The sequence below is a fragment of the Nannospalax galili genome, unplaced genomic scaffold (assembly GCF_000622305.1).
Source record: "Nannospalax galili isolate Female #2095 unplaced genomic scaffold, S.galili_v1.0 scaffold907, whole genome shotgun sequence".
Lineage (NCBI taxonomy): Eukaryota > Metazoa > Chordata > Mammalia > Rodentia > Spalacidae > Nannospalax > Nannospalax galili.
Window position 1 is genome coordinate 1,110,366 of NW_008357958.1, and position 23,355 is coordinate 1,133,720.

A 23,355-nucleotide genomic window follows, 5' to 3' on the forward strand; every position below is an offset into this window, starting at 1 on the left:
ACAGAAAAGTTGTCAAGGTGTCTGAAATGCTTATTTGAATGTATGAGAAACAACAGAGCAGATAATACACTTGGCTCACTTTATAACAAAGGTGGGATAAACTTCATTATGAGGAATCACAGGAAAACAAACACAGGGGCACAGTGTGCCTCTCCAACTGTGGGAACTCCTGAAACACTCTGGCTGCATTTGCACTTCATATTGAACAATCACTTGTAAGTTCAGTCTGCAATACACTAACAGTTAACTCTTTTGGGGTTGAAGGGACTGTTCTTGGCTTCTTTTTCAGTCTTCTCGGTGCCCAAGGCAGAGCTCATTTAAGACATCAGTGAGCTTACCTGGACTCTACAGAAGGAAAAAAAAAAAAAAAAAAAAAAAAAAAACGCAAAGTTGGGTAGGTGAGAAGATGGGGGTGGGTGTGGGAAGAGTTGTGTGTGTGGGGAGAATATTGTATGAAATTCTCAAAAATTAATGAAAAATTTAAAATATACCCATGAGCTCAACAAAAGACAATCAATGAAGACATCGGGCAAAGGATTTGAGTAGCTATTACTCCAAGAAAATACCAAAATGGCCAGCAAATGTGAAAGATTTCCAACCTCATTAGACACCAAAGAAACACAAATTAAAAGCAGAGTAAGACACAGTTTCATAGCTACTAGGATATATAATTGAAAAGAAAAAGAAGAAAATAAGTGCTAGTAAGGATGTGGCAAATCAAAACCGTGTACATAGCTGACGGGGATCTGAAATGGTTTAGTCACTGTGGAAAGCAGTTTGTGGGTTCCTCAAAAAAATTAAACCCAGTAATTCCACTCCCAAGTATTTAACCAAAAGAACTGAAGAAATGGGTATCTCAAACAAATATTTCTAGTATCAGGTCCATACCACCTGTATTCACAATAGCTCAGAGATAAAAATAACCTACACAAACAGATGAATGGATTAATAAATTGTGGTACATGCATAAGATAGGATTTTATTCAGGCACAAGATAGGAATGAAATACTGATGTATGTTACAACATGCACAAGCCTCAAGATCATGAAGTGAGAGAAGATAGGTACAAAAAGCCATATACGGTATTATGCCATTTATATGAAATATCTGGATTAGGTCAACCTGACAGAGTGCAGACTGATGGTTACTGAGGCTTAGCAGGTGGGGCGGGGGTGGGGGGGACTGGGAGTGAATGCTTAAATGGGAACCTGGGGGTGAGGAAAATGCTTTAGAACTAGATAGAGGGGGTGGCTTTACAACATTGTGAATGTTCTAAATGCTACAGGATTGTTCACTTTAAGATGGTAAAATTTAGTTTCATTTCAATTAGGAAAAAAGGGCTTATATTAAAAAAAAAAAAAAAAAAACCTTGGTGGCTGAGTAAACAGATAACAAAACCAGAGCCAAGGAAAATGCAGTGTGATTCATCAGAGAACTGAGTACTTCAGGGGATGAAGCCCAATAATCCGAGTATTTTCTTTCTATTTTTCTTATATACTGCATTACTTGGTGAAGGGTATACAAGAAATGGAGCATTCTCTTATATGAACACATTAATACTTCATGAGAAATGAGGAGAAAAGAAATAAAATGAAGTAAAATACGGCAAAGGAATAGATTTAAGGACAATTCTACTTAGGAATGAGGAAAATGTCTTACATTTTAACTTATATGGTTGGCAAACTAACAAGTAAGAAAAGATAATTCCCAAATATTCCAAAGTACCCAGTTACATCTGTGCTTTTCTGATAGCTGGAGAGGCAGAGGGGAGAACACCAGACCCTGCTGGAAGGTCTGATTCTTAGACTTCCTTCAAGCAAGTTGGCAGAAGAAAGAGTTAGTTTCTCTGTCCTCTCTTGTCTCACACACACACATACACACACACACACACACTTCCACACATCTGGAGTAGATGGTCTCTCCCTGGGGAATATCTTCAAGGCCCTCTGACTTTCCCTTGGCCTCTGGGTCCCCACCAAACCAAGCAGAAGTCGGGAAAGGCTGAGAAAGAGGAGCAGCCAGAAACAGACACAGAAGAGAAATACTTTCTATTATTTACAAAGCAAAGTTAAACAAGATTAGGTTCAGCTTGAGTTTTTAGATGGGTAAAAACTGTATCTCAGTCAGTAACAGTTCTGAGGGGGTAGCAGATGCTGTGTAGAAACATAGAAAATATCTGTGATAAAAAGCAAGTTTTGATAACGTTGGGATGCATGGAGTTAGCAGGCTTCTCGACTCCAGGGGCTTTCAGAACATTCCACACACTAATGGACAGTGCTGTTAAGGCACATTGTGGGTTCACAGAGGGAAGAGGAGAATCCAGTCTTACTGACTCCCTAAACTTCTTTGATCACAGAGGCCTATTTTTATGGAACACATAGGAGATTGTGGTACACAAGTGCTCCAAGGCACACTTAGGGAAATACTACATTGTGGGAGAACCCAGGATAGAGTCAGGAGTGAGCATGCAGTTGCTTGCTGCTATTATGTGAGCACTTGCAAGCTATTCAGTAGTTTTGAGCCTGTTTCCTCCTCTGCAAAAATGGAGAAATATCAAATTTCTCATATGTTGAGAAAAATTAAGTAAATCATCTGTAACTGGGCCTGACAAATAAGAAACTGTAGCTCCCCCTTCCCACTCCAAGGAAGTCTCTCCAAGAAGAGCAGCAATGTGCCCAGCATGCCTCAAACACTGCCTTGCACATAGTCAGAGCCCCCGAAATACTTGTTGAGATGAATAAGCATTATTTCAGACTGAAAAAAAAGAGGCACTCGAAGGTTAATGTAGGAAGAGCTGCACTGGCTATGAAGTGCCTACAAAGCTCGGTGTGAGCTGAGCATCAGTACAATTAGCTGCATAGTCAGGTCTCCAAAGGCTTCAAAGGGAGTTGTTAGGGGATATTTGATGGCACAGTTTGTCCCTGGATACCCACTTAGGGACCACAGACCAAAGTGTTGGCCCATTTGCTAGCAACACAAAGCTGAATCTCAGCAAATGATTTAATATAATCAAAACAAGTCAGGGAAGGGAGACAGCCTCACAGAAGGCAAGAAAAGCTGGCCTATCTGGAACGTAGTTGGGTAGAGTTTCCAAAGACAAGCTCCTCTCCCAAAAAGGAAAATAGCCACCCAAAGATCTACCTCAGCTGATCCTGAGTCACAGTATACAGAGAAAGCCATCATAGATGCAGTGTGCTTCCCTTGGAGGAAGCCCTGGGGACTGGGCGTGCCCTCACCCAACTGGTAAATGGTTTTGATCAGATCAGGCCCAGCACTCAAAATTCTAGGTGATCCCTGATAAGGACTGATAAGGGTTCATTCACTGTGTGTGATACATCTAGACCTGGAGAAAGGAAACCTTCCAGAACAGCATGGACAGGTCATAAAACATGTAAAAGAAATCTGCAAACTTCTGTTTTCTTAAGAATATTTGTACCTGAAGACTGAACAATTATTTGTCCTGGGCTTTCTTGTCAACTGATGTGCAATCTCAGTACTCCAGTTAAGAAGCTATCCCTCCAAACAACATCAATCTCAAGAACAACTGGAGGAAAGATCATTGAACTAAAAGCAGAATTCCAAGGCCACTCATCAGATCCAAGTGGATCCTAATTGATAAAGCCAACTGTATCACAAGGCCATTCATCAGTCATCCTCCAGGTAACCAGGAATGCCAACCCTCAACCACCCTCAGAGTCCTGACTCACACTTGAAAAGTCAGTGTTGGGAGGGGGTGGAGTGGCAAGATCCATACGACACAGAAGACTGATAACTTGTGAGTAATTTTAGTTATTTTTCAGAAAATGAATGAGTAAAGAAAACAAATTGCAGCCCCATGGCTTATTCACCAACTGTCCCCTGGCAACTCTGCATTCCCAATCTCAGAAGCCTTCTTTTAGGTACCCATATTATATGCAGTAGGCAACCACTGCACATAAGGCAAGCTTTCCGAACTAAATGCCAACCATCATGAAAAGAGACGACAGACAGGAAAAAAGTGTTAGAAGAGTGTGGAATATTGCTAACTAGACATGTTCATTGCTGTTACACATTGTGAATCACCGCTGCCTTAAAGCTTTTATATAGCACTGCTCCTAGGTTGAAGCACACCAAAGTACAGAAACTGCTTCACAAAGGCAGCTTCTGCTCTACTGTGGTCTGCAGCCAAGAAGGATTTTCATTCTAAGCCCAGAATAGCAAAGTAACATTATTACCTAAAGCACCAAAGGGCTCCATAATCCACAAAGCATACCATGAAAGACTTTGTTTTTAGAGGGATATATCATAACATCTCTTTGAGATTCATATCATTCTTATATTCAAAAGATTTTGGGATGTGGGGTCAGCCCAGTTACTTATTTGTTGGTAAGCTTATTTAGCATAATAAAATATAATCTTAAAGTTGAATTATCAGTACTATACAAGCAATACCACTCCATTTGCTAATGTTTAATCCAAGAATTCATAGGATGCTAGTGATATTCACTTGAGTTTAGATTATCAGTAAAATTTTCATAAGCATAGATCACTACTCTATTTTTATCTAAAAGAAAGCAATTTGTTTGTTTTTTTTAAACATTTATTTATTTTATGTGTATATGTGTGTGCTTGGGTGTATGTGTGCACTACATGTGTGCAGATGCCCATGGAGGTCAGAACAGGGCATCAGATCCCATGGAACTGGAGCTATAGGTGGCTGTAAGTTGCCTGACGTGGGTGCTAAGAACTGAACCCAGATCTCTGCAAGAACAGCATGTGCTATTAACCATTGAGCCATCTCTGCAGCCCCCAATTTTTTTAAACAATGGAGATAAATTTATCATAGAAAAATTCAAACATAAAAAGGAAGGCCGGGTGTGCTGGCACACGCCTTTAATCCCAGCACTTGGGAGGCAGAGGCAGGCAGATCTCTGTGAGTTCGAGGCCAGCCTGGTCTCCATGGTGACTCCAGGACAGCTGGGGCTACAGGGAGACCCTGTCTCAAAAAGACCAAAAAAAATAAAATAAAATAAAATATTAAAAAAGGAAGGCCTCCATAAGTTTTCTACATGAACTTGTTTGTTTCAATATGATGACACACTCTTTTCTAAACATTCCATTTCTTTTTCCACTTTTTCTTCTTTACTTTAAATTAATTTCATTCTTTTCTTTCCATTTGCATTCACAAGGCTTTTTGCCTCCAATCAAATTTGTATCTTACCTAGTAAGACTAGATATTTAGTTTGTAGATATCTCCTTGCTTGGTGTAATTGATCTTAATCTTTAAGTTGAATGCCAATGTTTTTCATACAGTTGTCCCTCAAATCAAATAATTTCCTTTTCCTGGTGTTAAGCCAGGGTTCACAGGCTGGTGTAACCCGCATGGACATGTTCTTTGTGTATAAGCTGTGGGCAGGCTCCTGGTGAACACAGAGCCCTGTGTACCAGCATGGTGCACTTCTCTTTATATAAGCACACATACACAGTGACTCTGATGGGATAGACTGCTTTATTGGAGGTAACTGAGACTGTAGGAGTTTTGATCTGCTATAAAAGGTACTTTATGTTGTTGTGTATCTGCTGCTAAGCTATGCGAAGTTATGACAGCAAAAGGAAAATAACTGCTGAGCACTACTGCTCCATGCAAGCGCAGCTACTTTCATTTCTTGGCTCATGGTTCTAGGGCTCATCTCTTTTAATAGCTCTCATGGCTATATGCTTTGCTGTCAAAGGAAAGTCAATCTCTGTACCCGAGAGGCACGCATCTCCTTGTACGTACCCGGTTGAAGCCTGCATGGAGAAGAGGAAGAACTGAGGCCTCTTCATGGTCATCAGATCTGCAGCAAAGCAGAAAATGTGGTCACTCAGCAGATACAAACCAGGATTCCTCACACTGAAACATGGAGAGAGAGCAGTGAGGCTACAGGTAGCATTAGCTCCAAGAGGGGCTTCCTGACCAGCATGTGCCCAGCGAGCTCCTACATCTAGGGACAGAGACCCCACAGCTGTCTTCCAGATGCAAACAGAGCACAAGCAGTAGGGGAAGTGAGAACAGTGCCCCCTGGCAGAAGAGTGGCCCACTCTTAACTCTGAGCTGCCCCATGCATTGGGGCAGATGTCTGAGAGCCAGCCCATAAGGGGAATGTCAGGTATGCTGCTGGCCCTGAAGCTGCTACTCCCATCTGGAAGCACAACTCCCACCACTGGGCCCAATTCAAGGTGAGGCAAACACCTGCATTCCTGGTCACAGGACCTCACCACCAAAGAGGAAAGAAGTGTCGGCATAAAGGAAAACCCAGAAGGAAGGGGGAAACAATCAATCACTGTCACTCATTTCATGGGACAGTTTCCTATCCTGAGCCTGGGGCTGGGTCTTGAGTAAAAAGTGGGTTGGAGACCAGTATATCATGAAGATGTTTCAGCTCAACTGTCACCATCAAGAAACTGAAAGAGTGTCCCTAACAGACAGAAATTGGCATAGGGTAGACGCCCTGACAATTGGGGAAGAGAAACAGAAGAAAAGGAATTGGGTGGAAAAGCCATTAGAAAACAGACAAGAACCCCAGTGTTTATCTGTGGCGTTGCCCATAGCTACTTCCTGCCCTACAGAGAATTCTGTCTCCCTTACTCCCAAGTGCAGTGAAAGGAGGTTCTGCTTTCCATGAATGACAAATCATGAGGGGCATGAAAACAAAAATCCCAAAGTACTAATAATATTGTTTCTTAAACTGGATGGCACAGATACAGGCATTCCCTTACTATCTCTTTTATATGAAACAGAAAAAAAAAAAAAACAGAAAAGGCATAGTAAATTGCCACTTGTCAAGGATGCAAACATTTTTTTCTGCATGAGAAGGAAAGAAGACATTATGTTCTTGGGCTCATGGAATAAGATGGAATAAGGCAGGCTTGGAGAATGTTGTGTGTTGCGGTACCCTTTTGATGTCATGTCCAAGGCTGTAAGACCCTATTCAGATCTCAGAGTGCCCAAAAAATAAATGGAGGAAAGAGGACTGACCTCCTTCAGTTCCCCCAACTCATTATTTTTGGAATTCATCTTTCACCAGGATGGCAGGTGTCACGAATCAATGGAGACAGCTCTTCACCTTCTTTGGACCACAAGCCACGGGAAGTGTCAAGTGAAGAGACTCAAAAGTGCATCACTTCACTAGAAGGCTTTGGTCAGGGAAGGCCTCTGCAGCCATGGCTGCAGTATGGCTTCTGGGCCAGCCTGCCCCAGGAAGGCCTGTACTTTCTTATCAAAGCTGCTGACCTATTTACTCCTTTGTTGTAGAATCAGTGCCAAGTGCCCTAATAGAGCCGAGTCCAACAGGTCCTAGTCCTAATTAAGATCTTAGTCTCTCTGAAGCTAATGACAGTCATTAATAGACTACAATAAATTTCATTGCTGGCAAGGATTCCAACCATTGTAGTGTATACAAACAACTTCTTTCTTCCTGCTGGCTCTTTCAAATGTAGAACATGCACTACGATAAACCCAGTACAACAGTTTCTTGTCCCACAGTGTCACTATCTGTAGTTCGGTCCCCTTTTTCTGTCTAACACCAACCTAAGCCTTACTGTCCTGCCTTTAGCTGCACAGCAGTCCTCACACAAGCCCCCTTTCCTAGCAATGGATTTAGTGCCTCTGTGTCCTTGTGTTACAATTTGTTTCTTCTTAAGTGAAAAATCAAGCAGTTTCCCATAGTTTTTTCTTCAAAGAAGAAAAGATTAACTGGAATAACGTTCTCGCCAGAGTTCTTCATTCTCAGATTTTCTATTCATTTATGGCATATCATAATGCCTGTAACCGTGTGAAAATGTGCCAACAGCAATCATGTAAGAGAGAGGGGGGGAAACTAAGTATTTCTAGAAATTTGGAAAATGAAGCTTTCAAAGCCAGTTTAAGGGGTGCTACTTTAGGGTCTAAGACATTCCCTCGCAGTGCTCATTCAAACACTGGATTATATCACAAAAATGTCTCCGATGGAACAGTACTGCTGGGGGCCAGGAGTGCAGTGGAGAATACTGAGCTTACGCTTGTGACACCACAGCGAGGATTACTGTGTGCTCCGAGGGGTTCGTAGCCCGGATCGACCTGTAAAGAGAAGCTTCAAGTCAAAAACATGGACTCTGTTACATCAAAAGATTATGGAACTTCTTCACATTGAAAGTGGCACAAAATCAAATCTTTCTCTAAAGAAAAAAAAATATCAGAACACACACACACACACACACACACACACACACACAAGACACAAAGAAAGATGACCTTGTGAATTAGGACAATCTCTTCATTTTATTTTTTTATATTGTTTTAACCCCTGGGCAATTCTCCAACAGATCAGACCTGCCAGTTTTCCACTTCAAAAATTGACAAATCCACTTAAAGTTCATGTTTTCTGATTGAAATCTGCTTCTCTTTATTTAAAAAAAGTCAGTATTACAATACTTTAATTATCAGTTTGTACCCAGGCTATGTTTGTACCAACTATGTTGGATGACTTTTCTTTTAAAACAGTAGATAATCAAAAAGTTGACCTTGCAATAAAAATTAAAGTACTTGCTAGCAGACATATACAAATGAAGGTTAAAGCCTGCTAAGGTCATTCAAAGAGCTGATCAATCAAAGAGCCCAACCCTTGTTTTAGTTTTCCTGTTTTCATACTTATAGTTAACTACTTAGTCATTAGGCTTCAAACAATTTAGACAGCAACTGGGGCTGAGAAATGATAACTGTCAATCAAATTTGCTGAACAAGGACCACTTGCACATGGTTTAATTATTAGCAATTTAACAAAATAAAAACACATATGGATTACAGAATTTTGAGGTATGTGAATCTCACAGGATGTGTGATGCTACACACAGCTCAGATTCTAGACTACTCTGGTCAAGGGTCATGAATTGACCAAATTTTTAACAAAGGGCCATATTCTTGAATCAGTTTTGACTGTTCCAGCCCATCCCCTTGGTCTGGCCTCTGCTTATTTTGAGGTCTTTCTAAAAGGAACCATCATCACCAAGAGCAGAAGTAATCCTGAGTAAGTGGTAGAACACTGTGCATTTGTTTTTTCCCCTGTAGCTCTGGGCATCTCTGTTCATCTCCATGCTAACGTGTTTGCACTGAGATCCCTGGGGGGGTGGAGCCTCCTACAGCTTCATTTTCTTCAACTTGAAAATTTCCTGACCTTTCTTTAAAAATGTACTTTCTCACTGGCCTGCTCCTTGAAATGTATTTTGTATAGACAGCAGGCTTGGGAAAAAGATGGCTGGTCACGCTCCTGCAAAGCAAAGTTTCTCTCATGGGCAATGTACATGAATGAGCTCATTTAGAAATAATCCCTTAACTCATGGTCAGGCAGAAAGGCTAGGTCAGCCACTTCAGTACTTAGGGATCACTTCCCATTTCCTTGCATTCACCCTGGTCTTACCAAGGTGAAGTTACACTCACTTTGCATTTAGAAGTCTACTGTATGGATACTCAGTAGAGGTACCAGTTCCCAGCACGTGAAAACAAAATGCATTGTGTGAGAGGCACGCTGTAATCTCAGGGGAGACACTGTACACATCTCGCCTTCATTCAGCCTCTCCTACCTAGTGATATGCCATGGGCACAATGCTAGGTAACATTCATTCTAAGAGGCGAGGCTTAGACAAGAGGCTAATACATGTAATGAACACAACTGAGCAGGAGTGCACACTCTTGGCTTCCTTTGAGGTTGGCTCCTGTCTTTTGGGTTGCATCCTGAGGCTTGCCTGCTCTCTCTCTCTCCTCTTTCCTAAGGAACTTGTGGTAAGATGGGCTCTGGTCTCTTCTGGGTGAGGGGACTAAGGGAGATCCTGAAGTTCATAGGTATGAGATCTGTATGGTAAACGAAGGAAGGTCCAATCTAGCTAAAAAGCCTGGGATGTAGGCCCAGAGATGGCAGCCAAGAATGCACATCTACCAGAGCATGTCTCCCACTCATATCCAAGGGGGTCATTGCTGCTTTTATGCATTTAAGACTCTGGTGACCCACAACTGGAGCAGTAATGCCAGCAGGCACCCAAACGTACAACTTCCTCTGAAGCACAGATTAGATTCCCCATTGCTTTTCCATGCTATGGCAGAGGCACAAAAAATCATGTCTGTTTACGCTCAAGGAAGAATGTAAAGGCCAACTACTAACCTAGGCCTTTGCCTGAATTAAAAGATTTCTTCTAGGGCTGGGCATGGTGGCGTACACCTTTAATCCCAGAGGCCGAGTTCAAGGTCTGCCTGGTCTACATAGTGAGTTCCAGGACAGCTGGGGCTACAAGGAGACTCTGTCTCAAAAAGACCAAACAAAAAAAAAAAAAAAAAAAAAAAAAAAAAAGAAAAAGATTTCTTCTATGAATTTTATTCACAGGGGGAGCTTGTCTTAAATCATTCTATGACCTCACGAGTACTGAAGTATTTCTATTACAAAACCAAGTAATAGAGGGCTAGGAACCAATTCTACCCTGAAAATCATTCTGAAAGAAAGTATATTTTTTCTGATTTGGTTTTTGTGTTTTGAGACAGTGCCTTGTTATGTAGCATAGGCTGGCCTTGAACTCATGACAGTCCTTCTACCTCAGCCTCTTAAGTGCTGGGATTATAGATGTGCACCATGTGTGACTAACAAGAAAATATTTCTTAATATATTTCTTAATGCTTAAAATAGCATCTAAGTATATGTACTACTAAATAGCAAAATATTTCTATTGAGGAAGGTTGGATTTGAAACCACTAAAACATTTAAGGACTGGTGAATTAATAAAACTTTTTTGGGAAAAATGCACGTCATCAAAGAAATAGCAAGGCAAGGCTTGTGCCTCTTATTCCGTTCATTTTCACCAGCATACCAAAGGTTCTAAGAGTCAGTTTCTCTACCTTTCATTTACTAGTATTCAAGAAAATTCCAGCCCTGTATGTACCTGGACTCTGTTCTGTTCTCACATTTAATTACTGACCCCTTCCAGGCCCGCTTCAAAGCATTTTACTTCTGCTAAACGGCTCAGTTCATCCTGAGCTTGCTCTTAGGACTGTGCGTTTATGAACAGGCATGTGCTTGCTTCCCAAGCATTTCTACAAACAAGTGGTGGGGGCATCGGGCCCTGGAAGACTTTTTGCTGCTACAAAGTGGCTGCCTTCCCTCCCCATCTGGGAAGCCAGGATCTACCCATCTGTGTCAAGTATGGAAAAATTTATATTTCACACATTTGTGATGCTCATTTTGGGATAGAATAATTGAAGTTTAAAATATCTACTTTAAATCCAAACTGTATCTGTGTAATAAAAACTGTGTGAATTTTAATGACTTTTTTATGAGCAATACTCTGGAGTGTGCAGGGGAGGGGTATCCTTACGTTTAGGAGAGTCCAGCTGACACCTCAAAATCCAAAGCAATTCAAATGTGGAGAGCTAGGAAGGCAAAATGTACCCATAGGAATATAGCAGTCATCATGGAAATCTGCCTATGATACTCAGCAGGGGCAATGCTGGGAACTAAAGATGTCTATGAAGGAAGTTCATTTAGAGCAGTTCAGGGGGGGGATCTAAGCATCTTAGAATGAGGAAGGTACCTGCACACTGCTTCTGCATCAAAGTTTCGGGTTTGCCTGTGATCAATCACAATAATTTCATGATGTTTGTCCAGAAAGCATTCAAGGGCTGACTCTGGAGTCCGAGCAATGTTACATCTGTAACCGGCTCTGTCGCAGGCCCACCAGAAGCCATCACTCTGGCTATCTTCTTTTGCAAAGATTAGCAAAACCTGAAACAGAACAGAGCACCTTGACAGAAATCATTACCATCAGAACTGTACTGGAAACAGTCCACTGGCATACTGGTTAAACACAGGGCTCTGGAGGGAAGCTGTGCTATTCAAATTCAGCTCTTCCAATGATTCCCGGGGTCTCTGGCCGAGTTATTCCATCTTATTGGAAGCTAGCTGGGAGCTAGCTAGTCATTGGAAGCCTAGTTGGGAGCTAGCTGTGAAGACAGGATTGGACACAGAAAGAAGCTCAATCACTGTAGTGAGGGTTGTTTGCTGCAGTTGTAAGTTTCCTTAATTCCATATTTAGCTCTGTTTTTAAACAAAGAACACAGTAAAATTACTGACAGGGTAAGTCAGGGAGGATATGCAGGTTAGGCGATGATTTGAAAATGTATACATTTGGTTTAGTGCAAACAATATTTGCTTCTGAGTCCCCAGGGGCCCTCTCCAAACTCAGCACTAAAATAGCTATAAAGACACAGGAACCAAAGAGAGCTGAAAACAACCCGAGGGACTAATTTCAACATTAACCCTTGCCAATATACAAAAAGAGCAATCATGGAATTGAAGCTGACAGAATGAAACTGAGGAAAATTTGCCTCTATTGCAAAGTACAGCCCTACTCACGAAGGAAGGCAGCAGTGCTTTCCAGAGTTTCCCTCAGCATCCCTGGGCTCAGGAAAGCCACAGAAAGCCTTACCATCCCCTGAACCTACTCATATGGTCTAACTCATGCACTGAGAACGAAGCCTCAGAAGAGCAGGGACAGCCAGCCTTGCTCCCTGCCATGTCCCTGTACCCAGCAGCCGGCAGACCCTTATAAGCTGCTCAGTAAAAACTTGATGACTGAAACAGTAACTATTTATAGGGTTTTATAAGAAATACAATAAGGGGGGGGATGGAGAGATGGCTCAGCGGTTAAGAACACTGACTGTTCTTGCAGAAGGCCCAGGTTCAAATCCCAGTACCCACATGGCTGCTAACAACTGTCCGTAACTCCAATTCCAGGGGATCTGACAGCCTCTTCTGTCCTCTGTGGGCATTGCACGACACAGGTGCACTTACCTACATGCAGACATACCATTCATACACATAAAATAAAAATAAATAAAATATTTTTAAAAAAGAAATACAAGAAGGCTATTTTATTTTATTTTGGAGAAAAGGTCTTGCTATGTAGCGACAGTTGGCTTTGAACTTGTGATCCTCCTGCCTTAGCCTGCTGAGTAACTGGGATTACAGGTATAAACCACTGAAAGAGGCTTTTACTATTATTTTACTAGGAAGGAGACTACCTCTCAGCAATAGAGCCCAGGATAAAAAAAAAAAAAAACTAAGATATTGATAAGACATTAAAAAGTCTCCAGCATCTACTTCTGGTTTAAAAAATTAGGAACACACTCGGAAGGCTGAGGCAGGCAGATCTCTGTGAGTTCAAGGCCAGCCTGGTCTACATAGTGAGTTCCAGGACAGCTGGGGCTACAGGGAGACCCTGTCTCAAAAAGACCCAAAAAAAAAAAATTAGGAACCCTTCTCAGCGTGAAGGGTTTTTAAGGTAATAGCATAGATTATGGCAAAATACCCAAAATATTTCATTTGTAATCCAGGACAGAAACAATTCAAAGTGTCCAACTACCACCATTACATTTCTAAAATACATATTACTTGAACATTAGAAACCCATATTAATGTAGACACAAAAATACAATGAATCCCATGCACTCATCAACAACTTGCTAGCCAATATTGGCTTCCCTCTATGCCCCCTCTTCACCTTCTTTCCCAAATCTTGTGTTAGTTTGTGGCAAATCCAGTTAGTGTATCACTTCATCAACATATGTCTGTTAAACAGAAAGACACTTTTCTTTAAATTTTTTTATTCATTCTTGGGGAATTTCATACACTGCATTTGATCATATTCACTCCCTCCCCCAACTCTTCCAAAATTCACCCCACCTCCCCATCCACTCAGCTTTGTGTCCTCATTCTTTAAAAAAAATTCATTGAGTCCAGTTTGTGCTGCCCATATACTCAGTGTGTAGCCATCCATGGGAGCATGGTTGACCTACTGGCAGCCACACTCTTAAAGAGAACTAACTATCCCTCTTAAAGTTATTAACTCCCTATAGCTCCTCAGCTGGGGTGGAACTTCATGTCCACCATACTGGGATTTTGTCTGGCCTGAGCTTGCATAGGTCTTATGCATGCTGGCACAACTATATGCGCAACTGCCCTGAGGTGTCTGGAAATCACTTGCTCATTGTAGTCATTCCCCACCTCTGGCTCTTATAATCTTTCTGCTCCCTCATCCATGATGATCCCTGAGATGTGGAGGTAGGGGTGTGATATAGATGTCCCATTTAGGGCTGTAGTTTGTTATTCTCTGAACCTTGACCAGTTGTGATTCTCTGTGTTAACTGTCATCTATTGCCAAAAGAAGTTTCTCTGATGAGGTTAGTGCTGGAAGGTGCTATGCATGCTATGGGAGGGAAAAAAAGCAATCATCAGTCTTATCCAGCTGCGAACCTTGCAAGCTACAAAAATAGCCAGCCTGGTAATAGTGGTCCAATAGTGGTACTAATGTCATGGGAGTAACTAACCACTTTCAGATTGGATTTAAGGCCCACTTCACAAGACAAAGACCATACCTGGTATCATCATCAGGTTCAAGAACCTTTGGCTAGACAGGTCATAAGCACAAGGGAAGAACCCACTATTTTTCCGCTAAATGGATATAGTATTAAACTGACCTCCAATATTTTAGTTACACCCAGAGATTAGTGTATCTCTTATCTTTAACATTTGTATTAATACTTCGAGAATTTCATACAATGTATTCTTTCCCAACTCCTCTCAGATCCACTCACTATCTCCCCATAGAACTGATTTCATGTCCTCATTTTTTTCAATAACTCACTGAGTCCAATTTGTGCTGCCCATACACTCTTGATGTGTAGCCAACCACTGGAGCATGTTTGACCTACCAGGAGCCACACCCTTAAAGGAAACTGCTTCTCCCTCCCTCTGAAGCCATTAACTTTCCATAGCTTCTCAGTTAGGGGTGGGGCCTCATGAACCTACTCCCACTCCACGCTGGAATGTTGACTGGCTTGATCTTGTGCAGGCCTTGTGCAGGCAACCACAGGTGCTGTGAGTTCATGAGGACAGCATCCTGTCATGTCCAGAAGACACTGTTTTTCTCTGGTTCTCTCTGACCTCTGGCTCTTACAATCTTTCTGTTGCCTCATCTAAGATGGCCCCTGCTTTTGGGGGGTGGGGATTTAACCCAGATGTCCCCTTTGTGTCTATGCACTCCACTGTCACTTATTTTCTGTACTTTGACCAGTTGTGAGTTTCTGCATTTATTAACCACCACCCACTGCACAAAGATACTTCTCTGATGAGATCTGACAGCTGCACTAATCTATGGGTATAGTGGTATGAATTTAGAGGGCAGCTTGATACTATATCCATTTAGCAAAATAATTGTAGTAGGTTCATTCCTGGGGTCTGTGAGCTCCCTATCTATGGGTCCTCTGCCACATTACAGTACCAGGCATGTGTTTCCTCCTGTAGAGCAGGCCTTAAATTCAATCAGAAAGCAGTTGGTTACCACTATAACATCTGTACCATTGTTGTACCCATGGGCATATCTTGCCATGCCAGCAATTACTATAGCTCATAGGGTTCACAGCTGAGTAAGACTGATGTTAACTTTTTTCTACCTAGCAGCCTACAGAGCATCTGTTGGGACTATGAAAGCTGACCATCAGCAAGGAAACTCTCTAGTCAGTACTGACTTGATTTGATCATGTCCTATGACCGAAGTGTATAGTGAGGAAGTTTTCTATAAGAACAAAACCGTAATAACATTTTGTACCTCAGCTTCCTCCAATAATCCCTGAACATAATATCCAAAGATAAACATGTCAGTCATCTTATACTTTGAATCATTTTCTTTTTTCTCAAATACCGTATTTAGAGAAAAATAGTATCTTTTCCTCAACATGACTTTAACATCTTTTTTTCTCAGCACATGGCTTAAAGCTAGTAATACACTGGGCAGTCATATTTTCTAAGAGTTCACTCTGGCCAGGGTCTGTCACTCCTCAGTCCAGGGTGCTCCTAACATTTGCCACCACTGAGATCCTACTAGAAAGACACAGGAGGCAGCTCTCCCAAGAGAGATGAAGGGCACAGACTTGAGGATTATGATAATAAAAAGAAAGTCTTCAAACAAAATTATTTCCAAGGCAGGCACAATGAGAAAATCAGGCAGAATGAACTTGTTTGTGCAAGAAGGTGATAGCCTGCTTGGTACAGCTGTGGCATTAGCAGGAGAAACTTAATATGCAGAAGCTAGAAGTCAGAAGCTGACAGAACTTTTTGTCTTTTACCTGTCTGGCTACATGATGGATTTCTGAATAAGAATCTCAACAACTTAACATTTATTTCCTTGCTACCATAATGGCTCAATATTTGACTAATACAATAAGAACACAATTCTATTCTCCTAATAGACATTCCTATACAAATATCAACTAACCTTTTTGGTTTCATGTATCCTTACACAAGACTGAGTGTTCTATTTTTTGAAAAGATAATAAGAGGGCACTATTCCACAAACAGTTCCTGAACACATAGCATGTGCCTGACATTTAAAAAAATTACTTAGGGTATGTTGTTAAACAAAATAGAGACTCCTTGTTTCTACTACAAACTACAAAGCAGTAAGATGAGTGAGGGGGAGCTGAACTGGTGCCAGTAGAGGGAAGAGGCAGATGGTCAAAAAGGAGTTGGCATCTAAAGATGAAGTTTTCCAGGTGGAGCTCTAGAAACCCCTATGGGGACCAGGACTGTGCCTGAGGTGTCTAAGGGGGCTGCATGGGAGCCAGTGTGACAGGGGAAAAGGAAGATGGAGGAAAGTCAAGTTTAAAGCAGTGGATTAGATCATAGCAAAGTTATGCAGGCCATTTTAAAGACAAAGAAATTAAGCATAATACACTGAAGGTACGGATTGTATTCATCCTGCCTTTTTAGTTATGTTTCTGATATCTTCACATGTGGAACTTTGAGGACACTGAAGGAACTGCCTCTCTCATGGTTAATAAATTTCCTGATATTAAAAAAAAAAAAAAGACTGTCCTGGGAGCTCAGCTTTCATACAAATCAGCCCGTTGACAGCCACCCCAACCCTTACCCCACACCTCTGCCCCAAACCAGCCCAGTGCAAAGTGCCTAAAAACTAGAAATAATACCTATGTCTCAGAACCCCAGGAATTGCCCAAGCTTGCCAGTCTTAACTTTTTGTACCCTGCCTAACTATCCTTTCCCATAGGAACCACAGGAAGGCCATAGATACCTCCTGCACCCCAGGACTGCTGACTGACCCTGGAATTTGTCTGAGTGGCCTTGTGTGGTGTGGTGTGCCCCTTTCTTTGAGGAACTATAACAATTTTTAAATGGCAATTTTTTCATGATCTGGTTGCTTACTGTACCTGAATAATAATAAATTTTGTATGTGAAATGGAGTATTTATATTATAAAGGCACCTACTAGAAATTTTCTTTGGGTAGTTATTTCAAGTTTTGTCATTTATAAAACATTGGTTTAGAAAAATCAACTCCCAAGCAAGGTGAAGATCTCTAGGAATAAAACCCATACACTTTAGAGTAAAAGGTTGTAGCAATCGCCATCTTAAGTGTTGGCCTAGCTCTAGACAGTTGTACCTTCTCCAAAGGAGTGGTAGGTCCAAGAAACCAGGATCGAACTTTCTGTCTCCACCTCCTAGGCCACAGCTGGGCTAAGAATACTGTTTCTAGAAATATGGATTCAGAGAAGAGACACAGAGGCTGATGGTAGGGACCCATAGCCCATTAATAGTGGAGATATTGAAGGAAGAACTTTAAACTCTCACTGTCAAAGTGCTCAGAGGTGGCAGTGGGCCACAGTTTTTCAACTCTCCCTTGGATTCTGACAAAGAAAAAGGTGTGTGTGTGTGTGTGTGTGTGTGTGTGTGTATTTCCGGGTAGTACAAGGGATTGAACTCAGGAGCTCACACATGCTAGGCAAGCAGTGCCAGGAAGCTATATCCCCAGGGTATTGTTTACTCAGGCTTTCCTTAAACTTACTCTGTAGCCTGGTGAGTCTTGAACTTGCAATCCTCCTACTTCAGCCTATGGAATAGCTGAGATTATAGGCCTACACCACCAGGCCCAGCTGCACTAATACATTTCTTATTTTCTTACTTAAAAAAATATTTTAAAAATATTTTTAATTAAGTGCACCTGTGTCATGCAATGCCCCGGAGGTCAGAAGAGGGTATAGGATTCCCCTGGAACTGGAGTTAAGGATGGTTCATAGCTGCTACATGGGTGCTGGGAATCGAACCCGGGTCCTCTGCAAGAGCAGTCAGTGCTCTTAACTGCTGAGCCATCTCTCCAGCTCCTGCTTACTGTTTTTTAATAAGGCTGTTGTCACTGAAAATAAAAACCAAAATTATGCAATATGACCCCTGACCCACTTTAAATATTTATAGTCTCATGGTTATTTGTAGATATTTGACCATTCATAAAAACAAATCTATAAAATAATCCTACAAAATATATTTCTAAGAACTCAGTATTAAAGGCACTGGGCAGAGCTTCTTTCCTAAGCAGGAAAGGCAGACTGAACCTTCGATGTTAAGAACTAGGAGCCAGTCCTGCTCCTAGAACGCTGGCAGACGAGAGGCTTGGAAAAGCAGATATGACCATCCACACACTTAGAAGCAATGGCCACCGACAGAGAAAGCACGAACAAGGATCTAGGCTCAGGGGAACAAGCAGGAGAGAGTTCCATAGCAGCTGTCTCAGTGCACCATGGTAAACCAAGAGAGACAGTGGAAGAGATGATGGAGCTAAAGCCTGGAGCCATGTGTGAGCCTCTGGTTCCTAGACTGACCTCCACAAACGGGTTCTCTCTAGAGTCAGAACACAACTCCTGGAGCCTCTTCTGCATGGTAGAACCAGATCATAAAAATAACCACACTGAACAGTTTGAAGAAACAAAGATGAAAATCATGACTGTTCTGTGACCTTGGAAGATTTCTGTCAAAATATGGGAGTTGTTTTTGTTGTTGTTAATAAATGTATAGGCAAATAAAAAAAGTATAAAAATGAGTATCTGTTCAGTACCCTGTAATTGAAACCATTAAGAAACACTGAGATTTAACATGCTTTCTTCCTTTTTAAAGTTTTTCAAGAGTACCTCAAACAGGGCTTGCCACCTTCTCCTGGCCACAGAAGTTCTGACAGGGAGGGGGTCATCTTTTCTGTCCCTTAGCAATTTGTCACTTCCTGAAGTTTGGTTAAGTGCCCAACACTTTATCTTCCATTCTTCCAGTGTTATTCATATATGGCCAGTGTCATGTTACCATCTCTAGAGCTCCTTTAATGAATGTGATGTGTTTGGCTGGCTTCACTTTCTTTGGGGCGTCTTCATCCTCTTCATCACAGTCATGGTCCTCACATCAATAAACCTGTACTCATGCTGGCTATGTGTCCAGTGTCTCAAAGGCAGCAGCAGCAGAAGCTGCTTTCCCCTGGGCAGCAATTTCTCCTTTAACTCTGTTTATATTCCAGTCACATGTCACACATTACTGCTCCTCATTTTTAAAAATTTTGAATTTTTAAAAATAAATATTTTATTCTTTTTTGGGAATTTCATACAATGTATTTTGATCATATTCACCATCAATTCCTCCCTGATCTACCTCTACCTCCCCACCCTTCAAGTCCCCTTTAGAAAAAAAAACAATGCACTAGGTTGGAGAGCTGGCTCGGCGGTTAGGAGCACTGACTACTCTTGCAGAGGACCCAGGTTCAATTCTCAGCCACATAGTGGCTACAAACTGTCCTTAACTCCAGTTCTAGGGGAATTCTACGCCCTCTTCTGACTTTCACGGCATTGCATGACACAGGTGCACTCACATACATGCAGGCAATACATTCATACACATGAAATAAAAATACTAAATAAAATATTAAAAAATAAAAGTAAAAAAGGCCAGGCATAGTGGCACACTCCTTTAATCCCAGCACTCAGGAGGCAGAGGCAGGCAGATCTCTGAGTTCAAGGCCAGCCTGGTCTACATAGTGGGTTGTAGGCCAGTTGTGGCTGCAGGGAGACCCTGTCTCAAAAAGACCAAAAATAAATAAATGGATGTTAGATAGATGATTGATAGATAGATGATAGATGATAGATAGATAGATAGATAGATAGATAGATAGATAGATAGATAGATAGAATATAGAACAATGCAATGAGCTGAATTTGTGCTGTCCATAGACTTCTGAGTGTGGGGCCATCCACCAGGAGCCACATTCTTAAAGACAACTGATTATTCCTCCCCAGAAGCCATTAATTGTCCTCAGATATGGGTGGGGGCTCATGAACCCATTCTCATTCCATGCTAGAATGTTAACTAGTTTGACCTTGTGCAGGCAGCCACTGCTGCTGTGAGTTCATGAGGGCAGTGTCCTGTCATGTCCCGAAGACCCTGTTCTGCGCTGGTCCTCCCTGACCTCTGGCTCTTACAGTCTTTCTGCCCCCTGCTCCTATGATGGTCCCTGATCCTTGGGGGTGGGGGTGTAATCCAGATGTCCTATTTGTGAACTCACAGCCACTTATTTTACGCACTTTGCTCAGTTATGAGTTTCTGCATTAAGCACCATCCACTGCACAAAGAAACTTCTCTGATGAGGTCTCACAGCTGTACTATCAATGGGTATAGTGATATGAATTAGAGGTCAATTTAAAACTATATCCATTTAGCAAAATAATAGCAGCAGGTTCACCCCTGGGGCCTGTGAGCTCCCCAACCATGGGTTCTTGGGCAGATGTATAGTACTAGGCATGTTTCCTCCTGCACCACTTGCCCTTACTGGAAATCCTGGTCACCATGCTCAAGCATGTGGAGACCCTTGGTTAATTTGGCAATCATCCTTGATCACTGTTCTCCCTTATTCACTAAAGCAGGGTCTTTCATCAGACTCAGACCTCACCAATATGGCTAGTGTCACTAGCCAGCTTGCTCTGGGGATCTGCTGTCTCTGCCTTCAGAGGCTGGAATTACAGATGGGCCACCATGCCCATTCAGCATTTATGTGGACTCTGGGGGATCCAAACTTCAGTCTTCATGCTTGCATGGCAAGTGCATTAACCACTGAGCCATCTCTCCAGCCCCTGATTTGTGTTCTTTTTAAACACAGGTCTGCCCATCTGTCTTCAAATGGACTGTCAACCTCTACTGTCAAACACTGAATTTTCAGTAGAGTTGGTTGAGTCCTACACCAACCACTGGTAACAAGGAGCTTCCAAAGCAGAGCACACACAGATTGTGTAAGATTTATCCATAGAACACCAAACAACTAGCCAACTGGACTGGAGAAAGAGCCAGTCCAGGGAGGAATTAATTGACCTGAGGACTTTCTTTAACTGTTCCTAGGAAAGTGATGCTGGGAGAGCTAGAGTTTGATGGGAACTCTCTATTGGACAGCCACTAATACTCTTTTAATAACCCTCTGTAACTCTCTCTACTTGATGTATGGCAGTCCACTGCTCATGAGGCTGTGTGCTATGTGATACATAAAACCCCAACATAAGCCTGGGAGGCTGACTAGCCTGGGTTACATGATAAATTCCAGGTTAACCTGAGCTACAGACTGAGACATTATCTCAAATAAACAAACACGAACCCAGTATTTAATGGCTCCAGAAAAATTTATGCCCATTCAATATGGAAGAATACATTCTGAAGGGAGCTGTCATGCTAGGAAAAGCTTAGCCACACCTGTGGGGATCCAGTTCTAGGTCCATTGGAAGGCCCAGTACAAGGGGAGTGAGGACATGGCTCTACAGACATGCAGAACTACGTCAATTACACATGCTGGGGAAATAAATGTGCTCTAGACATTGATGAAGAAAAGGCCACTTGATTCCAGACAGTGTCATATTGATATGAATTTACTGCTTCATAATATTTCCCTTACGTTTTATTTTCTTCTGCAATTGGAAACTATGACTTTCTCTGTGAGTCACATTTACTCACTCAGGAGAGATGTGCTGTACAGCTCCACGCTGCACTTCTAGTCCATTCTGCCCTCCCCACACTCTTGGCAGCTTTGTGTGAAGCGTGCACAGCCCCATGTTCCACATCCCAGTTTCCCCTGGTGAACTCAGAAATGCACCCTCCAAAGCAACCACATCCTGAAATACTCTTATCATGCCATTTCCTCCCAGGCCCTCAGGGCTCTTGACTGATGTGGCTAATTAATATTTTTGGCATTCCAGTGAAGTGACAGAATAGATATTTTTCTCAAAGGGGTGGACCAATAAAACAAAAATGAAAGCACTGGGACACAACTCAGTTTTTCTAAGACAGTTACAAAGTCAGCAGCAGAAATATAACATACACCAGCTAGTGATGCCCCAGCAGTGAGAATGTTTGGTCCTCTGTCTGTGGCCAGGGAGCATCTTGCCATCTCCCTTCCCCCTATGGTGCCAAGCATGGAGTCCTGCATATAGTAGGTACTCTGATTCGTATTGGATGAATCAATGAGTCAAAGTCATCTCTCCAGTCCTCTCTACTTTATTTCTTAAAATATTTTTTAATTTATTTATTTCTATTTGACATGTATGAGTATATTGCCTCCATGTGTGTAAGTGCACCCATGTCATGCAATGCCCAAGGAGGTCAGGGGAGGGTGTCAGATCCCTTGGAAATGGAGTTAAGATTGGTTGTTAGCTGCCATGTGGGTGCTGGGGATCAAACCCGGATCCTCTGCAACAGCAGCCAGTACTTTTAATCTCTGAGCCATCTCTCCAGTCCCCTCCATCTTATTTTTTAATAATCTGGGGCTCACCAACTCAACTATAGTAGCTGGCCAGTGAGAACCAGGGATCCTCCTGTCTCTGTCTCCCTAGTGCTGGAATTATAGGTACATGCACGACTGTCATGTTCAGCTTTTTATGTGAGTCTTAGGGGTCTGAACTTCAGTCCTCATGCTTGAACAGCAAGCATTTTACTGACCACCATCTCTGCCATCTCTCCAGGCCCAAGAGACACTCTCCTATCTTCTGGGGCCAAATTCATGGTATGGGAACCAAGCTGGGTATGTAAAGCACGGTAACATTCCAGCTCTTGCTTTGGGTGGTGGGTTCATACTATGCATTTTATTGTATTTCAAAGATTGAGTACCAATCAAAAATATTTGTTTTAATATATCAAATATATTAAATTCAAAATTAAAGACAAGAGATGGCTCAGCAGTTAAGTACACTGGTTGTTCTTGTGGAAGACCCAGGTTCGACTCCTAGCACCCACATGACAGCTAACAACTGTCAGTAACTCCAGTCCCAGGGGATCTGACAGCCTCTTCTGACTTCCACGGGCATTGCACGACACGGGTGCACTTACCTACATGCAGGCAATACACACATATACATAAAAATAAAAATAACAGACACAATATTTTTTGGTCTTTTTGAGATGGTCTCCCTGTAGCCCCAGCTGTCCTGGAACTCACTATGTAGAGCAGGCTGGCCTTGAACT

The 23,355-nt window shown here is 42.1% G+C and overlaps 1 protein-coding gene across 6 annotated transcripts in view; it reads right to left on the reverse strand.

Annotated features, from left to right (window-relative positions):
* The window catches only part of Pde8b (phosphodiesterase 8B), a 231,470-nt gene that overhangs the window by 74,637 nt on the left and 133,478 nt on the right, over window positions 1-23,355 (reverse strand). For all 6 annotated transcript variants that reach the window (XM_008855989.2, XM_017795088.2, XM_008855988.2 and 3 more), the window contains exons 3-5: window positions 11,569-11,759; window positions 8,018-8,077; window positions 5,759-5,816 (exon numbers count right to left, since the gene is read on the reverse strand). In XM_008855989.2, the coding sequence (XP_008854211.2) occupies window positions 5,759-5,816; window positions 8,018-8,077; window positions 11,569-11,759 (309 nt within the window). The remainder of the gene's footprint in view (window positions 1-5,758; window positions 5,817-8,017; window positions 8,078-11,568; window positions 11,760-23,355) is intronic.